The 14,439-nt window shown below is 44.1% G+C and overlaps 1 protein-coding gene across 1 annotated transcript; it reads left to right on the forward strand.

The window, feature by feature from the left end:
* Positions 1 to 4,466: 4,466 nt before the first annotated feature.
* LOC138249043 (olfactory receptor 52P1-like) lies at positions 4,467 to 5,399 on the forward strand. Its single transcript, XM_069203096.1, has one exon. The coding sequence runs from the start codon at positions 4,476 to 4,478 to the stop codon at positions 5,397 to 5,399; it is 924 nt and encodes a 307-aa protein (XP_069059197.1). The 5' UTR covers positions 4,467 to 4,475.
* The last annotated feature ends 9,040 nt before the right edge of the window (positions 5,400 to 14,439 follow it).

The raw sequence follows: 14,439 nt of genomic DNA on the forward strand, positions 1-14,439 counted from the left end.
GACTCTCCATCATATTTCTTTTATTTTGATTTGATTGTCTTGACCTGTTCAGTGTATTTAACTATAGAAGGAAATGTTTTAATCCTTTCCATTTTATCCTTGCCACGCCTTCTCCTCTATTCTGACCTCTAGCCATTCTCCGAAAGATTTCTTAATAGACCTGTATTTTCTATCTCTTTTTCTCTGTTGCCATATGATCTCATTTTCTAAGTGTTTCAAAATGTGTGGCTCTAGGCCCTGGACTCATATCATATATGGTTTGTCTCAAAAAGTCACATTTCTCAAAATTAAAAGTACCCACCACAGGAAATTGTAATTTCTCATTATGCGCCATATATTTGTTCTATTCAGGAACCCAAACACGTACAGTACCCAACATCTTCCATCATTTGAAATGATTGGTGTGCCATACTTCAGTATTTTCTAACCTTCTCTAGGCGTCTCTTCTTTCTTAGGTTTAAGTTTTGTTAATAATACACCCATGTTTACACATATTCAAACTTAAATCAACCTAAAAAGTCACAACAAGGCTAAAAACTAATTTGGTAAACAACCAATCGCAGCGCAGATCTTTCAAAGGTCAGCATATTAGAGTGCAACTATGTAGACTATCAACCAATAAGAGCACAGCTAGTCATGACAAATAACTAATCTCTGCTAAGCTCCTTGCATAAACGGCCACTCATAGTGCGGTTTCTATGTGAACATGAAAACAACCACAGAACTACACTAAACCTAAGAAATTATTAAACCCCTTGTCTATTTACCCTGGAAAGCAGTGAAAGTCAATATTATACAAGTCAAATAACTCCTAATCGAAGAAACTCAGTTTTAAGGAAACAAAGAATACCAGTACAAGACAACAATGCTGAGTCTCAGACGGCCTAAGCAGTTCACACTAGGCAAACCTCTAACCTGCACAATCCTTCCTCTTGTATTAATGTACTTCATCCCATGCACTCAGGGTAAGCAACATAACCCAAATTATTTTCTCAACCTGGTAAGGACAATTTGCTAAAACAAATTCCTATCAAGGTGTAAGCGGCGTCTCGCTCTACACACCACAACATAGACAAGTTACCAATATCTCAAGATCTTTGATTTTTGTCAAAATCTGATAATCAACTTAATCTCCTAGACACAAAACAATATCAAATGAGTACAAATATGAATAGTATATTAAAACAGTAATCAACCCACTACCTAAAGCCACAATAATCATCGCATAAACAAACCACTCATCACAAAAACAGAAATCCATCATTCACAAAAAACTCAAGTTCTCCCTATTCATACTTATTCTCTGAGCTCATAAAGGACAGCACAGCAATACAGCTTGTCACTGTTCAGGACGATCTAGTACTGGGAAATTGGCAAAACTACAAAACTCCTTATTCCTTGTTCTGGGCATTTAAAGCCAAAAAATTTCAAAGGTCTTTTGGGGATTGCTTAAAGAGTAGGTGCATTAATGCTAACCAGACTCTTCTACCAATTATGTGGGAGCTGAACCCCACAATCATCTGAACCCCAATACTTTAATCACCCTAATATTTGCCAAAATATTTCAGCTCTAGAATCTAAAATTGATTTGGCAGCTAGAGACCACACTCATCATTAGGAAAAACACAATTTAGAAGATTTTAACAGAATAAAATATTAGATCCATAAGGACCGAGTTCTAGATCAAAGTTAGAGCACAAATGGTATTTTTACAGAATAATAAAGAATGCAGTGTAAATGACAAATGCATGAATTGTCATGAAGGCTCAATACAGAAGTACAGAATAAAATGCACAATCATAAAACACTAAGCATATTGTAAGCAAAAATTCAAAGTGTCAGACTGAGCACCAATGAGGAATTGGCAAAAGTAGTGCCACAATATACAAAACCCCAGATGTTTTGTAGAAAAATCCCACAAGCTAGTAATAGATTATTCAAATTCAGCATGGTATGCTCGTGGTTAGAGCCACATTTGGCTAATCAGTAACAACAACTTAATAATTCAAAACCACACAATTATTCAGCTCTATCCCATTTCTTAAGGCAATAGAAATCTTTGCTTGCTTCATCAGCAACTGTACTCCAGAGATGTATAATACAAATGAAACATGCCTTTAGCCGAAGTCCTTGAAAATGATAGTTTGGGTACATCATGGAAGCCTCATTCAAAATAAACTCTTTCTAACAAGATGTTCTACATCATTAGTATATTGATTTCATTTGCCTGATGCTCCACAGAAGCAAGGGGAGATGTGGCTTTGCGGTGGGACATGAATTGGGAGGGAAAATGAGCAGGAGAAGCAAACCAGAACGCACGAAAACCTTATCCATTTTGTACTAATGGCATAGCACACAAAATGTGACATCACCACTGATAGCATTATTTACTCTTCTAAGTAACCTAAGTAACTTGTTAATGGTGCAACATCATCAATTCACCAGTTAGGACTCTAGGCAACTTTAAAATGAAAACATTTTTAAAATAGTGTTCACGTAATATTTGCACATTTTGCATATTTTGAAAAATGCTATTACAGTTTCTGTTTCAATCCCAGCTATCAATCACTATATTACATATTCTGAGTAAACTGATTCCAATTAAACTGTATACTGACAGTACCTCCTATTTACAGTGAAAACAAATGCCATAAATTGTTCATCTCTATATTCTGCTAACTCCAAAACAATTGTAATACATTTAAAATTGCCTCCTAGACAAGTGCTTTAATGAGATGTAGCCAAGGTAAAATGCTCTGCATGATCCATCCATGACTGACAGGTGAGCAACCCACCATCATGCACTGGTTACACTATCAGGGTGTCAGGCAGAAGTTAACAAAAAAGTCCAGTCCAGTTGCTATTGGTGAGCAGAGCACTCTAGGAAAAATGCCTCTTGGAATCTGTTGTGTTTCTCTAGCCACACCGAAACTCTTTCACCTTACCCCCGTAATCCACTTCTGTGTTTTGAAGGAGCAAGCTGTCCTTTAGAGCTCCTCTCAGATAACAAACAAAAGGACGACTTCTCTTCTGATCTTCGCAGGACCAGTAAATGTTATAAGGATGTGCCTTGGAGTGTCATATTTATGCCTAGCATCCACTAGTGGGTAGTGGTAACTCCTGCACCCCCTCACTAATGTGGTAAATGTTCTATGGGGCAACCTTATCCATTTTTCAGCAGTTTCTATTTACCCTACTTCAAACAATCCCAAAGCACCCCTCAATCCCAAAATTCAAGATAGAGTAACCCTTTTCCCCTTGGGCAGAGCATGTGTATCCTGCCAGAGGTGTAACTAAGTGTAGTTAGCAGCCCCCTCCTCTATGGCTTCTCAAAACCAGTTATGGGGGTAGCTTTTGTCCCACTGGACTTGATGCCAGCTTGATTTGGGGGACAAAACTGGGGCTTTTCCAGGTGTCACCTAACATCTGACAGGACAGGCCCCTTTGGAGTAAATTAGGGTGCTAGGCCCATCTCTACTGGTCTTTCTACCGGGGAACAAAAATACCTCTTCTCTCTCAGGCCACTGTCTCTGTTCTGGGACCAGGTTTCACACGTTTCACACCTAATTCAGACTAGATATGGGCTGGACAGTGGCTGGAGAGCTAATGCAAATTATCCTCCTGCAGCATTCGGCAGTGTAAAGATTACTTTCTAAAAGTTACATTTCAAATATATTTAACAAAAATCTGACTTCTCCTTTAGATTGCATCTTTATTTAATGTAATGGGCAAATACTTTTTGAGCCTAGTCACTGGTGGAACATTCCATTAATAATGCCACACATGGTCTACTCCTAAATACCATGCACCCTACCTTCTGGGCAGCAAGATGTGCATAGGGGTTATTTATTTAATGTTTAAAATCAAATTGTCCTGCCTGTTAAAAGGGTGATTCTGACAGTGCTAAGCAGTAGGGTTCAGGCTGCTGCAACTAGGCTACAGAGGGTTGGCCTGAACTCATATTTTCACTGAGTGTGCAGTCCACACCAGAGAGGGTAGCATGATCGAATCTGAAATTAAAAAAACATAATTTTTTTATCACATGCTTAAAAATGTTGGTTCATTGCTGTCAATAATATCTCAAGCAACTGTTTGGATATTTGTCCTAAAAACCTCTCATTAGAATTTAGGAAATTGCAAAGTAATCTAATAAAAAGATGGAATAAATGCTTAATGTGTATAATTTGAGCCTAAATATGATTTGCATTCTCTTCAAAAATAGTAACAAATTGTAAAGATATACAAACAAGAACTTTATATGTTTAGATATTCAATTAGACAATGAAATCTAAATTTTCAATTAAATGTTGTGTCTTACAGGCCACTGAATACGAGAATGAAAGGCAACATTGAAAGTAGAAGTTGACAAGTTATTTACGTTTGAGTGCAGGATCATTATTGTTAAGTTGTTCATGTTTAAGTTCAGTTTCGACTTCAGTACCTCACTGTGAAGAAGTGCGTCTGTGTCACCTGACATGAACGCCAGTGTTCTACCATTCATCCTCATCGGGATCCCTGGATTGGAGGAATTCCATATGTGGATCTCTCTCCCTTGGAGCTCTATGTACATTATCACAATTGTAGCTAATTTTGCTGTTCTGTTCTTCATAAAGAAGGAAGAGAGCCTTCATCAGCCCATGTACCTCTTCCTCTGCATGCTGCTCATCACTGACCTGGTATCATCAAATGCTTCTGTTCCCAAAATGCTGATCCTCTTCTGGTTTGACGTGAGGGAGATCAGTTTTGAAGGGTGCCTCATTCAGATGTACATAGTCCATTCTTTTTCGATCATGGGATCAGGGGTGCTTCTGGCCATGGCCTTTGATCGTTATGTTGCTGTCTGCCATCCTCTGAGATACATTACCATCTTGAACAGCCAAGTGATTGCTAAAATAGGGCTGATGGTGCTGCTGAGGGGGTTTCTGCTAGTGTTTCCACATCCCTTTCTTGTCCAAAGATTGCCTTTCTGCAGAAGTAATGAGATTAAGCAGACCTATTGTGAGCATATGGCGGTAGCAAATTTGGCCTGTGCTGATGTCACTATTAACATCTTGTATGGGCTGTTTGTAGCTCTCTTTGTTGTTGGGTTGGATGCATTCTTCATCATCATCTCTTACGTCACAATTGTTAGAGCTGTATTGAAGCTTCCTTCAAGACAAGCCAGGCTTAAGGCCTTCAACACATGTGTGTCCCATGTATGTGTCATTCTGGTTGCATACATTCCAGCACTTTTCTCCTTCATTGCCCACAGGTTCAGCACAAGTGTTAAACCACACGTGCAAGTCCTGCTGTCGAATATCTATCTCATTCTTCCACCTATGCTGAATCCAATTGTTTATGGAATAAAAAGTAAACAGATCCGCTTAAAGGCCCTGGGATTTTTCCAGCTGAGGAGGTAATTGCCAAAGAACTAAACCACGTTTTAAATTCATTGATATCCTCTCTTTATTGTAACTTGCACGTAGATTGGTTTGCAGTCATGCTGCCTGACTTCCCTTTACCAGTCTCAAAGATCAATAAGTTATCAGATAAAATGCCCACATGGATGAAGATATAAAGAAATATCTCTGATGTCGCCAGTTCTATGCAAACCTCTGAGCCCTTCTGAAAGGTGTGCTATACGTTTTTTTTAGTGCAGTTGTTTTCCTTCAGTGAATACATCTGACTCCAGAGAGATTACTGAAACTGAAAAACAGTACTTGTCTGTGTCCATTTCACCAATCACAGTGGCATAATTGGGTTTCTTTCTTTTCCCCTCTGTAGAAATTCTTACATGGCATGGTTTGCCAAGACTGATCAAATTGTGAATCTTCTCAGACAGCACAGGTGGCTATTGAGCCTAAAGTCCCACACATTCTCCCCCTAAACATTTTTATTTTTGGAAGTGAATTTGAATGCATCAACCATGCTCTCTGATGTGTCAGGACTGCACCAACAGTGCACCAATATGTTAATTTTCATGCAAGAATGAGATTAATTCCCCTGCTATGTGCCATGGATGCATTTGCCCGGTAGACCTATAGGACGGCCCACTCCTACTTGCTTGAACAGGCCCTGAATCATTTGGTGTGTCATTGATGACATTGCCTTCTACTTAAAACATTAATTGCGAAGATTGTAAAGCAATAGGTGTCAGAGCCTGTAAATTATAGCTGAGGTCTTGGTCGGGAGCCACCCCCTTTCTTACTGAACCAGGTTGCCGAGAAAATGTAGGAGCTATAAACCAGTTCTTCCAGACACCATTTCCCAACATTGTTCTAAACAAAAAATATGTATTAGAATTTATTAGCTCATTGTTTAAAGATGTATTTGTGCTTAGTTCATACACAGTTCATTCAGAGCTCTCTGTTGCCCAGTCCAGGTACCTAAAATAACAGTGTCATCTGAGATTTGCAATGCAGAAAGATGGCAGAGGCCTAGCTTCTTGGTGAAGAGGAGAAACGGACAAGGTTGCCCTATTGATTGAGGATTCACAATCAACTACTTAGAGGCTGACAATCATAACTTCTAGCAGACAGACCTGCACCAAGCCCCTGCTACTGTAAAGTCTATTTGGAATTCGCAGATTTGGACCCACCTGACTCTGATCCAGATTTGTTTGGAATCTATGATGATGTATTCATTTGAAACATACTGTCAATAACATATTTTCCTTTAGTAATCATTTAAAAAGATTTAACTTGAGAACATTGACTTCATAGAAACAAGACCACTGTTATCTCAGCTAGGCACATACACAGTGCCTTTTTTGTATCTGAATATCACAGGTTCCTGAAAAGCAAATGCATATGCATCCCAAGTTTTGACACTTCCTAACTTGCATCAGGTCCTGACTTGAAGTAAGCTGAGCTCTAATTACTGCTACTGCTGCATCAGCCTGATTCCTAACTTTGCAGTCAATCTGTGAGAAAGCAATTGATATGCATCTATATTTTTTTATTTTCACAATGATTTGTGGTGATCCGGCGAAATTCCTTTAAAAAATGAAGCACAGGCTCCTGCACTTCGTAATTCTGAATCCCCTGGGTGGGCCAAGTCCCGGAGGCATTACTAATATAATGCAGGGGTGCAATATAAAACACTTTTTCACAGTTGCCATTAGTAGCAATTTTGCAGAAGTGTTTAGTGAGAAGTTAGGAACCATGTAACAATAAGGTGGTCATTACTAGTTTGACGGACCCCGGACCGCCATGCCGGCTGTGGTGGTCACTGCCACAAAGCCGGCAGATTAGACTGCCATATCATGACCATGGCGGTGATCCAAACGGAACACAACTAATACACTGCCAGTACCGCCAGTGCATATGGACCACCACGGCCGGCAGTAGGCATCTTCAGGCCGGCATAGACCATGTTTCCGCAGAGCATATTACGAGGTTGCACACCGCCAGGATTTCCGGGGCGGTCGCACTGCCACTAAAAGCCTGGCAGAAATACTCACCTTCAGGAACACAGACACGTCCGCAGCCGCCATGGAATCCGAACTTGAAGTCTTTCCACTGGTTCTGCTGGCCATGCAACTCCAGAACCAGCAACGAAGACAACAACTGTAATGACACTCACCTAACACACATTGGAGAGAAGGCTATTAGTACACATCCACACACAACACACACACCTGGCACGGCTAGCAACGGGTACACACACATGCAAACAAACACCCATACCAATACACACACACACCTACATATACACACTCACACACAAACAACACACACCACGGCCAACAACAGCACACAACCAATCCAAACCAAAATACTGCCAAACAACGTGTCAGATCACATGCCATGTCCACCTAACACACAAAGCACATCACAGATGCATCACTACAGACATATACGTCCACACCACTATCACACAATGCCACACAACACCATCACAACACATCATAAAAAGTCCATAGCACAACTCACCTGCACAACTAATGATGTTACACAAACACATCACATAAACAGAAGACACAAACAAAATCACACAAATACAACGTATACATGTGGAATGAAAGACAGGACAAGTTGGTTATCCTCGATACCAATGGTACTGTGGTGCAGATATATTGTAATAAATAGTTCATTAGAAAAATAAACTATGTACAACATAGGCATACTGGCCAGTCCAAAAGCTTTTAGTGCCCCAGGCACACTGGGCAAAGTATCTTGCCCCAACTTGACTCCTGAGTGCAAAGTGGCCTCCACATGGCAGGGACATCAATAGTACAGGCAGGCACCTCAGGGGTAGGGGATCAGGGTTTGGGTTTGGGAGGGGGTCCTTTGTCTTGGGTTTTGGTTTGGGTGGCATTTGGGTTTTGTCTTAGGCTTTGGGAGAGGGCCTTGGCCTTGGCTTTTGAGGAGCTGACATTCTGTTTGGTTAGGGTGGTATTTATTTGAAGGGGTACGGACATGGGCAGCACTTGGGGGGGCATGGGAGGACTGGGTGGCTGAAGGACTCGGTTTGGGGAGGATAACCAGGTGCTTGTGGAATCACGAGCTGGGACAGTAGTAGAGAACAGGGAAAACTCATAAAGGATTTGCTTTTTAGGGACATGAGGACGGTCATGGGAAAAACATTTGGGAGTGGAGGGAGAGGTAGTGCTTGTGAGGTGTGTATGTGTAGGTGTCTTGGGTGTAGGTGTGTGGATGAAACCCATGTGTGTATGCTGGGTGTCTGTTGGGTGGGTGAGTGCGGGCGTTTAGGTATCTTGGGAGGAGGTGGGGAGGAGATTTAGGGAGATGCCAGGGTGGATGTGTGAGTGTCTGTTGAGGTGGTGCCTGCAAGTAAGGTTGATGTGCTGCATGTTGGTGTGTTGGTAGTTGTGGTTGGTGCACATGTGGTGTATGGGGTGGATGTAAGCAGGTCTGCTATTGTGGTGCCAGTGGGTCTGAGGGGACTTTTGTCTAGATCTGGGAGTGTTGATATAGTGATACCAGGTTTGAGTATTGTAGCGTCTGTGAGTGAGGAGGTGGTGGGGGAGTCTGTGTATGGAGTGGATGTTGTTGTGTCTGCATGTGTGTGTTGTCTGTGTGCATGGCAGGGGTTGGTCTTATGGTGCCTGTGTTTGTCTTTGCAAACTGTGTCTGTTGAGGTGGATGATTGGTGATCTGACTGTGTGCTTCGGATAGCTGTGGGGACAAGGGAAGAGGTACAGGTAGCTAGAGGGGGGACATAATTCAAAGGGACACTGCCTGCCGTCAACAAAAAGGCCAGAGCCTGAAAGGATCTTTGCAGGGCAGTCAGGGCACCATGAATGCCTTCCAGGTAGGCATTGGTCTGCTGCATCTGTGATGCCAGTCCCTGGATCGCATTCACAATGGTTGACTGTCCCACAGAGATGGACCTCAGGAGGTCAATATCCTCCTCATTGAGGACAGCAGGGCTGACTGAGTCAGGGGCAGAGGTGCCTGCAGCAAAGGAGACTCCCACCCTCGTGGGTGAGCGGGCACAGGCAACTGTTTTTGGAGCTACAGGGAGGGTGGGACTGGTAAGGGGGGTGGCAGACAAGGATGATGCTTGTCACAGATGGATCTGCCACCGCCCAGGAGCATCCTTCGGAGGAGGAATCTGAAGAGGATCCGGTCTCCTCCGTGGCACAGCCCTCGCCCTCCGTCCCACTGGTCCCCTAGGCTCCTCTGGTGTCAGTTTCCTGGGTTCCATGGTCTGCAGCTTCCACACTCACTGGTGCCCCTCCTCCTTTGCCTGATGATGCTGTTGCAGACAAAGACAGAGGAGGAGAGGGAGGGAGGGCGGGAGAGAAAGAAAGGGTGGAATGGGTCAATACCTACCCATCATTCACACAGAGTAGCAATGTTTTCATCTGCTGGTATGCCATGGCAGGACATGCATTTACCTTGACATGCATAACTGTAAGAAATAGTAGGGGATAGAAAAGCTATGCTGAAGGCACCCACTCATGTGGGAACATTGGCACTCATTTACTTGATGAAGGGTCTAACAATGCACAGTTGCATAGTACTTGGCACATTCCCATGGTTGTTTACATAGTCATAGCCTGTACTCTTTACTCAACTGAATCTTGCATGGTAGGGTAGCATCCCCACAAATCCATGAACAATGTGGTCAGTAATATCTTGGGCCCCTGCAGCCATCTACTCATTCAGTAGAAGGCAGCTGATTTAGAACTCACAAGTTACTTCTGTCATAGTGGCAGATTAAAACTGGTGGCAATGACCTAACACCTCAGGTATACTGATGCTGTTGGAAGGAGCTGGTCTCTCAAAATCTGTGAAGGGTGTCCAGACAAACGCAAACATAGAATTATTCCCCTCATAAGTCACTGCCTGCATGGTATCAGCACACATAATCAATACAAATCCTGCCAGGGTGGCTGATACCGATAGTCTGTGTGCATCTACCAATGGTCTACACTATATCTTCCCACTAGTAGTCTACCCAAACCCCTAACATTAGTGAGGCTTGAGTGTGTACTTACCCCCTTGTGGCTGCTGTGCTGCCCTCGAGTGCCCATCCACCTCGGTGTAGGCCACCGTCAAAATGTGGGCTTTCTGCAGCGGGTGCTCTGCCGGCTATGGACCCCAGGGTCTGCACTTGCTTGGCGATGTCACGCAAATCTCCTTCTTCTGATGGGTGCTGAACTGCATGGGTGACAAAGATGGAAGGAGAAAGTAATGTACAGTAGCATCACAGCAAGAGCAGTAAACGTCATACATCTCATGCCCACACTACCTGTCTTAAGAGCCCAAAAGCACCAACTCCTTTGCCATCTGCAAGCATCCTCTCCATGTGAATCATCACAAAGCCTTTCAGACTCACACATACCACTATGAGACAGGACAGTAACATTGGACTCACCTGCTGCTCTGGTGCCCCACACAACTGTCCAAACAGGGGTTGGACCCCATCCACCAGCTTCTCCAACTCCTCCAGGGTGAAGGCAGGGGCCCTATCGCCTGCAGGACGTGGCATTTTGGCTCCCAGAGACAGTATACAGCAGCTCACGCAGAGAGGTCTTGCTTGCACAAGTGTCAGGGGTCAAGTGAGCTATGCAACAGAAAATGGCAGTCACGGCCACCGCGTGCATGACTGTCACCTCCGGCAGTGATCATCATTGGCCCCAGTCTCCCATAGGCACCAATTTTATCCAATGAGGAGTTGCACAGCGTTTGTGACCACCTGCCATCATGATGACTATCGCCAGTAGAATGAGGTCACTTCCATCTGTCCTGTGCATGCAGAACAGGCGGCTGCTATTTTACCTGTCGTTAGTGTATTGTTGGTGAATAATAAGTGCGTCATGTATGAATTCTAGTGACGTGCATAGACTGACTATGTTCACACATCAAAGCTGGGTTCTCACATGTGACAGTCATGGACAGTGTAGTTAGAAGAACTGATGACAGGACATGTGCAGTCACTTGCTGCCCCATAGACGGCCTATCCATATCTGTATGTTAAAAAGTTAAATACACCTTCTTAGTAAAGGGAATAGGGTTTTGTTAAATGGAAGTGTCACATGTTTCGTGTGTGACAAGCTGTCTGGGCCTACAACAAAAATCTACAATGGCACACACATTCAGTCTTCATGCCCAAATGGATTGTGTATTCCTAAGCGTTATGTCCACAGTACAACTGTGTGGTACAAGTATAGTATTAGGTGGCATGCGAACTGTCAACATCAACCTATGCCTTTTCTTCTTCCCTGTTCCTAAATACCGTGCAATGTGTGAATGAGAGATGCTCGTGTACAGGCTCCAAGTCAACCTTGTTACACTGGAACAGAGACACACATCATCCAAACCTATCGTCTGAACCATCAGACCATCATGAAACTGTGTAACCAGTTGAAGCCGGATCTCTTGCCTGCCATATGTAATCCTTATGCTATCCCTTCCACAGTACAGGTATTATCAGTGTTACACTTTCTGGCCTCAGGCTCGTTCCAGGTTACAGTGGGCTTGGCGGCAGTGATGTCACAGCCAATGTTCAGTCTTGAGTTGAAGGATGTACTGTGTATTTTACTCAAACACATGGATAGCTAAATCAGGTTCCCCCAATGTGCAGATTTGCCCACTGCTAAAGCTGACTTCTATGATATGGGACATGTCCCTCACAGTGCTTTGGTTCCTCCCAGGGCCAATGAACAAGTGGACAGGAACAGGAAAAACGTTTACTCCATAAATGTCCAGGTGGTGTGTCTCGCTGACCACTATATCTCCCAAGTGAAGGCCAAGTTTCCTGGATCTGTGCATGACTCCTACATTCTGAGGAGAAGCAATGTCCCAAACATGATGGCACAACTACGGAGAGCGAGGGACTGCTCATTGGGATGTATCCAATAGTATGTGTGCAACTGTAATGTCATCTCTCTTCACATTCTACAATGTGTCTCTACCGGTATTGTGATAGGTCCACCGTTGTGCACAGAGGTGACTCTGGCTATCCTAACCTTCCCTGGCTGCTGACACCAGTGAGATACCCAACAACAGATGGGGGAAACCGTTTCATTGAAGTCCACGGCAGGATGAGGTGTGTCAAAACGAGGACCTTTGGGCTACTAAAGGCCAGATTCCGGTGTCTAACCATCTCAGGAGGTGCCCTCCTCTACAGCCCACTGAAGGTCTGCCAGATCTTTGTTGCCTGCTGCATGCTACACAATCTGGCCCTAGACATCACATATCACATATCATTACTGATGTTGAGGAGGTGGCAGCTGGACCAGTGGCTGATGATAGTGACATAGGAAGTGATGAGGAAGCAGATGATGAGGATGCAGCTGACTCTAGAACACATTTGATCCACCAATACTTCCAATGAAATTCAGGTATGTGTTAACTGTATTGTATGTGACCTATCCTCCTGTCTGCCTTGTGACATTGCTTCTCCTGGTGTGTGCCATCAAGGGAGGTGTTACTGTTCAAACATCAGTGCTATGTTTACTATGCTTTTGGCTAGCATCACATCTGCAAAGTATTGGGCATGTCGTATGTTCTCAGTAATGCTATGTCAACTGCAAAATAACTACCAAAAAAATGAATTTTATCAGTATAGCTACTTGTCCTTACTGTACACAATGGACAAATATGGAACCTAACTTATACAGACAGTGGAACTTCGTTTTAGTTGGGTAATGTCAGCTGTGAGGGATCGATCATTGAGAATGCATGTTTTGAAAATGTGGATCTGCCATGGTAATTGGTATTAACATTCCACTTTCCATTTTGCACTAGGGAGGACAACAATGTACTGCATGTGTGTTGAGCGGGCAACATTGACTTCTATCGTGATGGTTGTCCCTGCTTTGGTCTATTTGCAGGACAGTTAGGTGGTGCTACTTAGGTTCCTGGCTTGGCTGGTGGCTCCCTTGACATAGCATTTCATAATATGTCTGTTCTACTATCATTCTTGCTGCACATTGCTACCCCTTCTGTCCATCTTACAGTCATTTGCTGGTCAATGGGTTAACTGAAATGACATATTGTACTAAAGAAAATCACACTTGTTACAATAAAGGCACACAAGCAGTAGCTGTGCTCAATGGTGTTTAATGTGATTCTCAAGTGCAATGAGTGATAAGTGGGACCATGAGGGATGAAATCATCAGAGCAGTTGGCCCAGCTGTAGGTAGTACAGCTCCAGTATCCAAGGGCCATGGGGTAATGGGGACATGACAGTGAACGGTCAACAGGGTGTGTCAGTGGCACACAAGGGAGAATGTTCAGGAGAGAGTCACTTCCTGGCAGTGGTTTTGTTCTTGGTATCACATCCTGCAGCATGTCTGGATGGACAACCTCGTTTGCGTGGGGGTACCTCAGCTACAAAGTGAAGGATGCCAGTGGCATGTGGGTCCTCTGGCAGGGCTTCCATTCCACTAGCTGCGGCAGAAGTGGATGGCTCAGTTGGTATGTGGTTAGTGGAAGGGGCCTGCTAGTGGGTGGAGGACACATGCAGGATGGTTGTTAGTTTCTTGAGCACCCCTACAATGGAGGCCATGGTGGCATTGTGAGCCTGCCACTGCTGCATGGCCTCCTTGCGGTATTACCTCTGCAGGCTCTGGTTATAATGCAAGGTTCAGAGTATCTGTTCTTTTGCTGGTATGCTCCCAAGACATGGGAGATGGACTCCTGCCCAGTCGTTTCCCTTGTGGGCCCTATCCGTTAACACACAGGTGCCTTCCCACTGCCCCTGGCCCCCTGTGCCTGTGCCCCTGGCACGATGTGCCCACTCCCTGTTACCCCAGGACCTTTATCGTCTTGGCTGTGAGGGGTAGACTCTGGTCCCTGTACTGTGGGGCACACTGCTGATTGCCCAGATCGTGGGACACAGGTTTGGGAACGAGGGGTTGGCTGTGCAGTTGTTGCCACAGGGGTGGGGGACTTAGATGTGGGCAGGGTGAGGCTGGTGGTGGTGCACTGACCAGTTGCCCCAGATGGGCCAGGTAAGTTGTCAATGTCCAGACATCCAGAG

The sequence above is a fragment of the Pleurodeles waltl genome, chromosome 8, assembly GCF_031143425.1.
Source record: "Pleurodeles waltl isolate 20211129_DDA chromosome 8, aPleWal1.hap1.20221129, whole genome shotgun sequence".
In the NCBI taxonomy this organism is placed as follows: Eukaryota; Metazoa; Chordata; class Amphibia; order Caudata; family Salamandridae; genus Pleurodeles; species Pleurodeles waltl.

Bases quoted from the DNA above. Each gene is read 5' to 3' on its own strand.
- LOC138249043 (XM_069203096.1), top strand. From the start codon at position 4,476: ATGAACGCCAGTGTTCTACCATTCATCCTCATCGGGATCCCTGGATTG.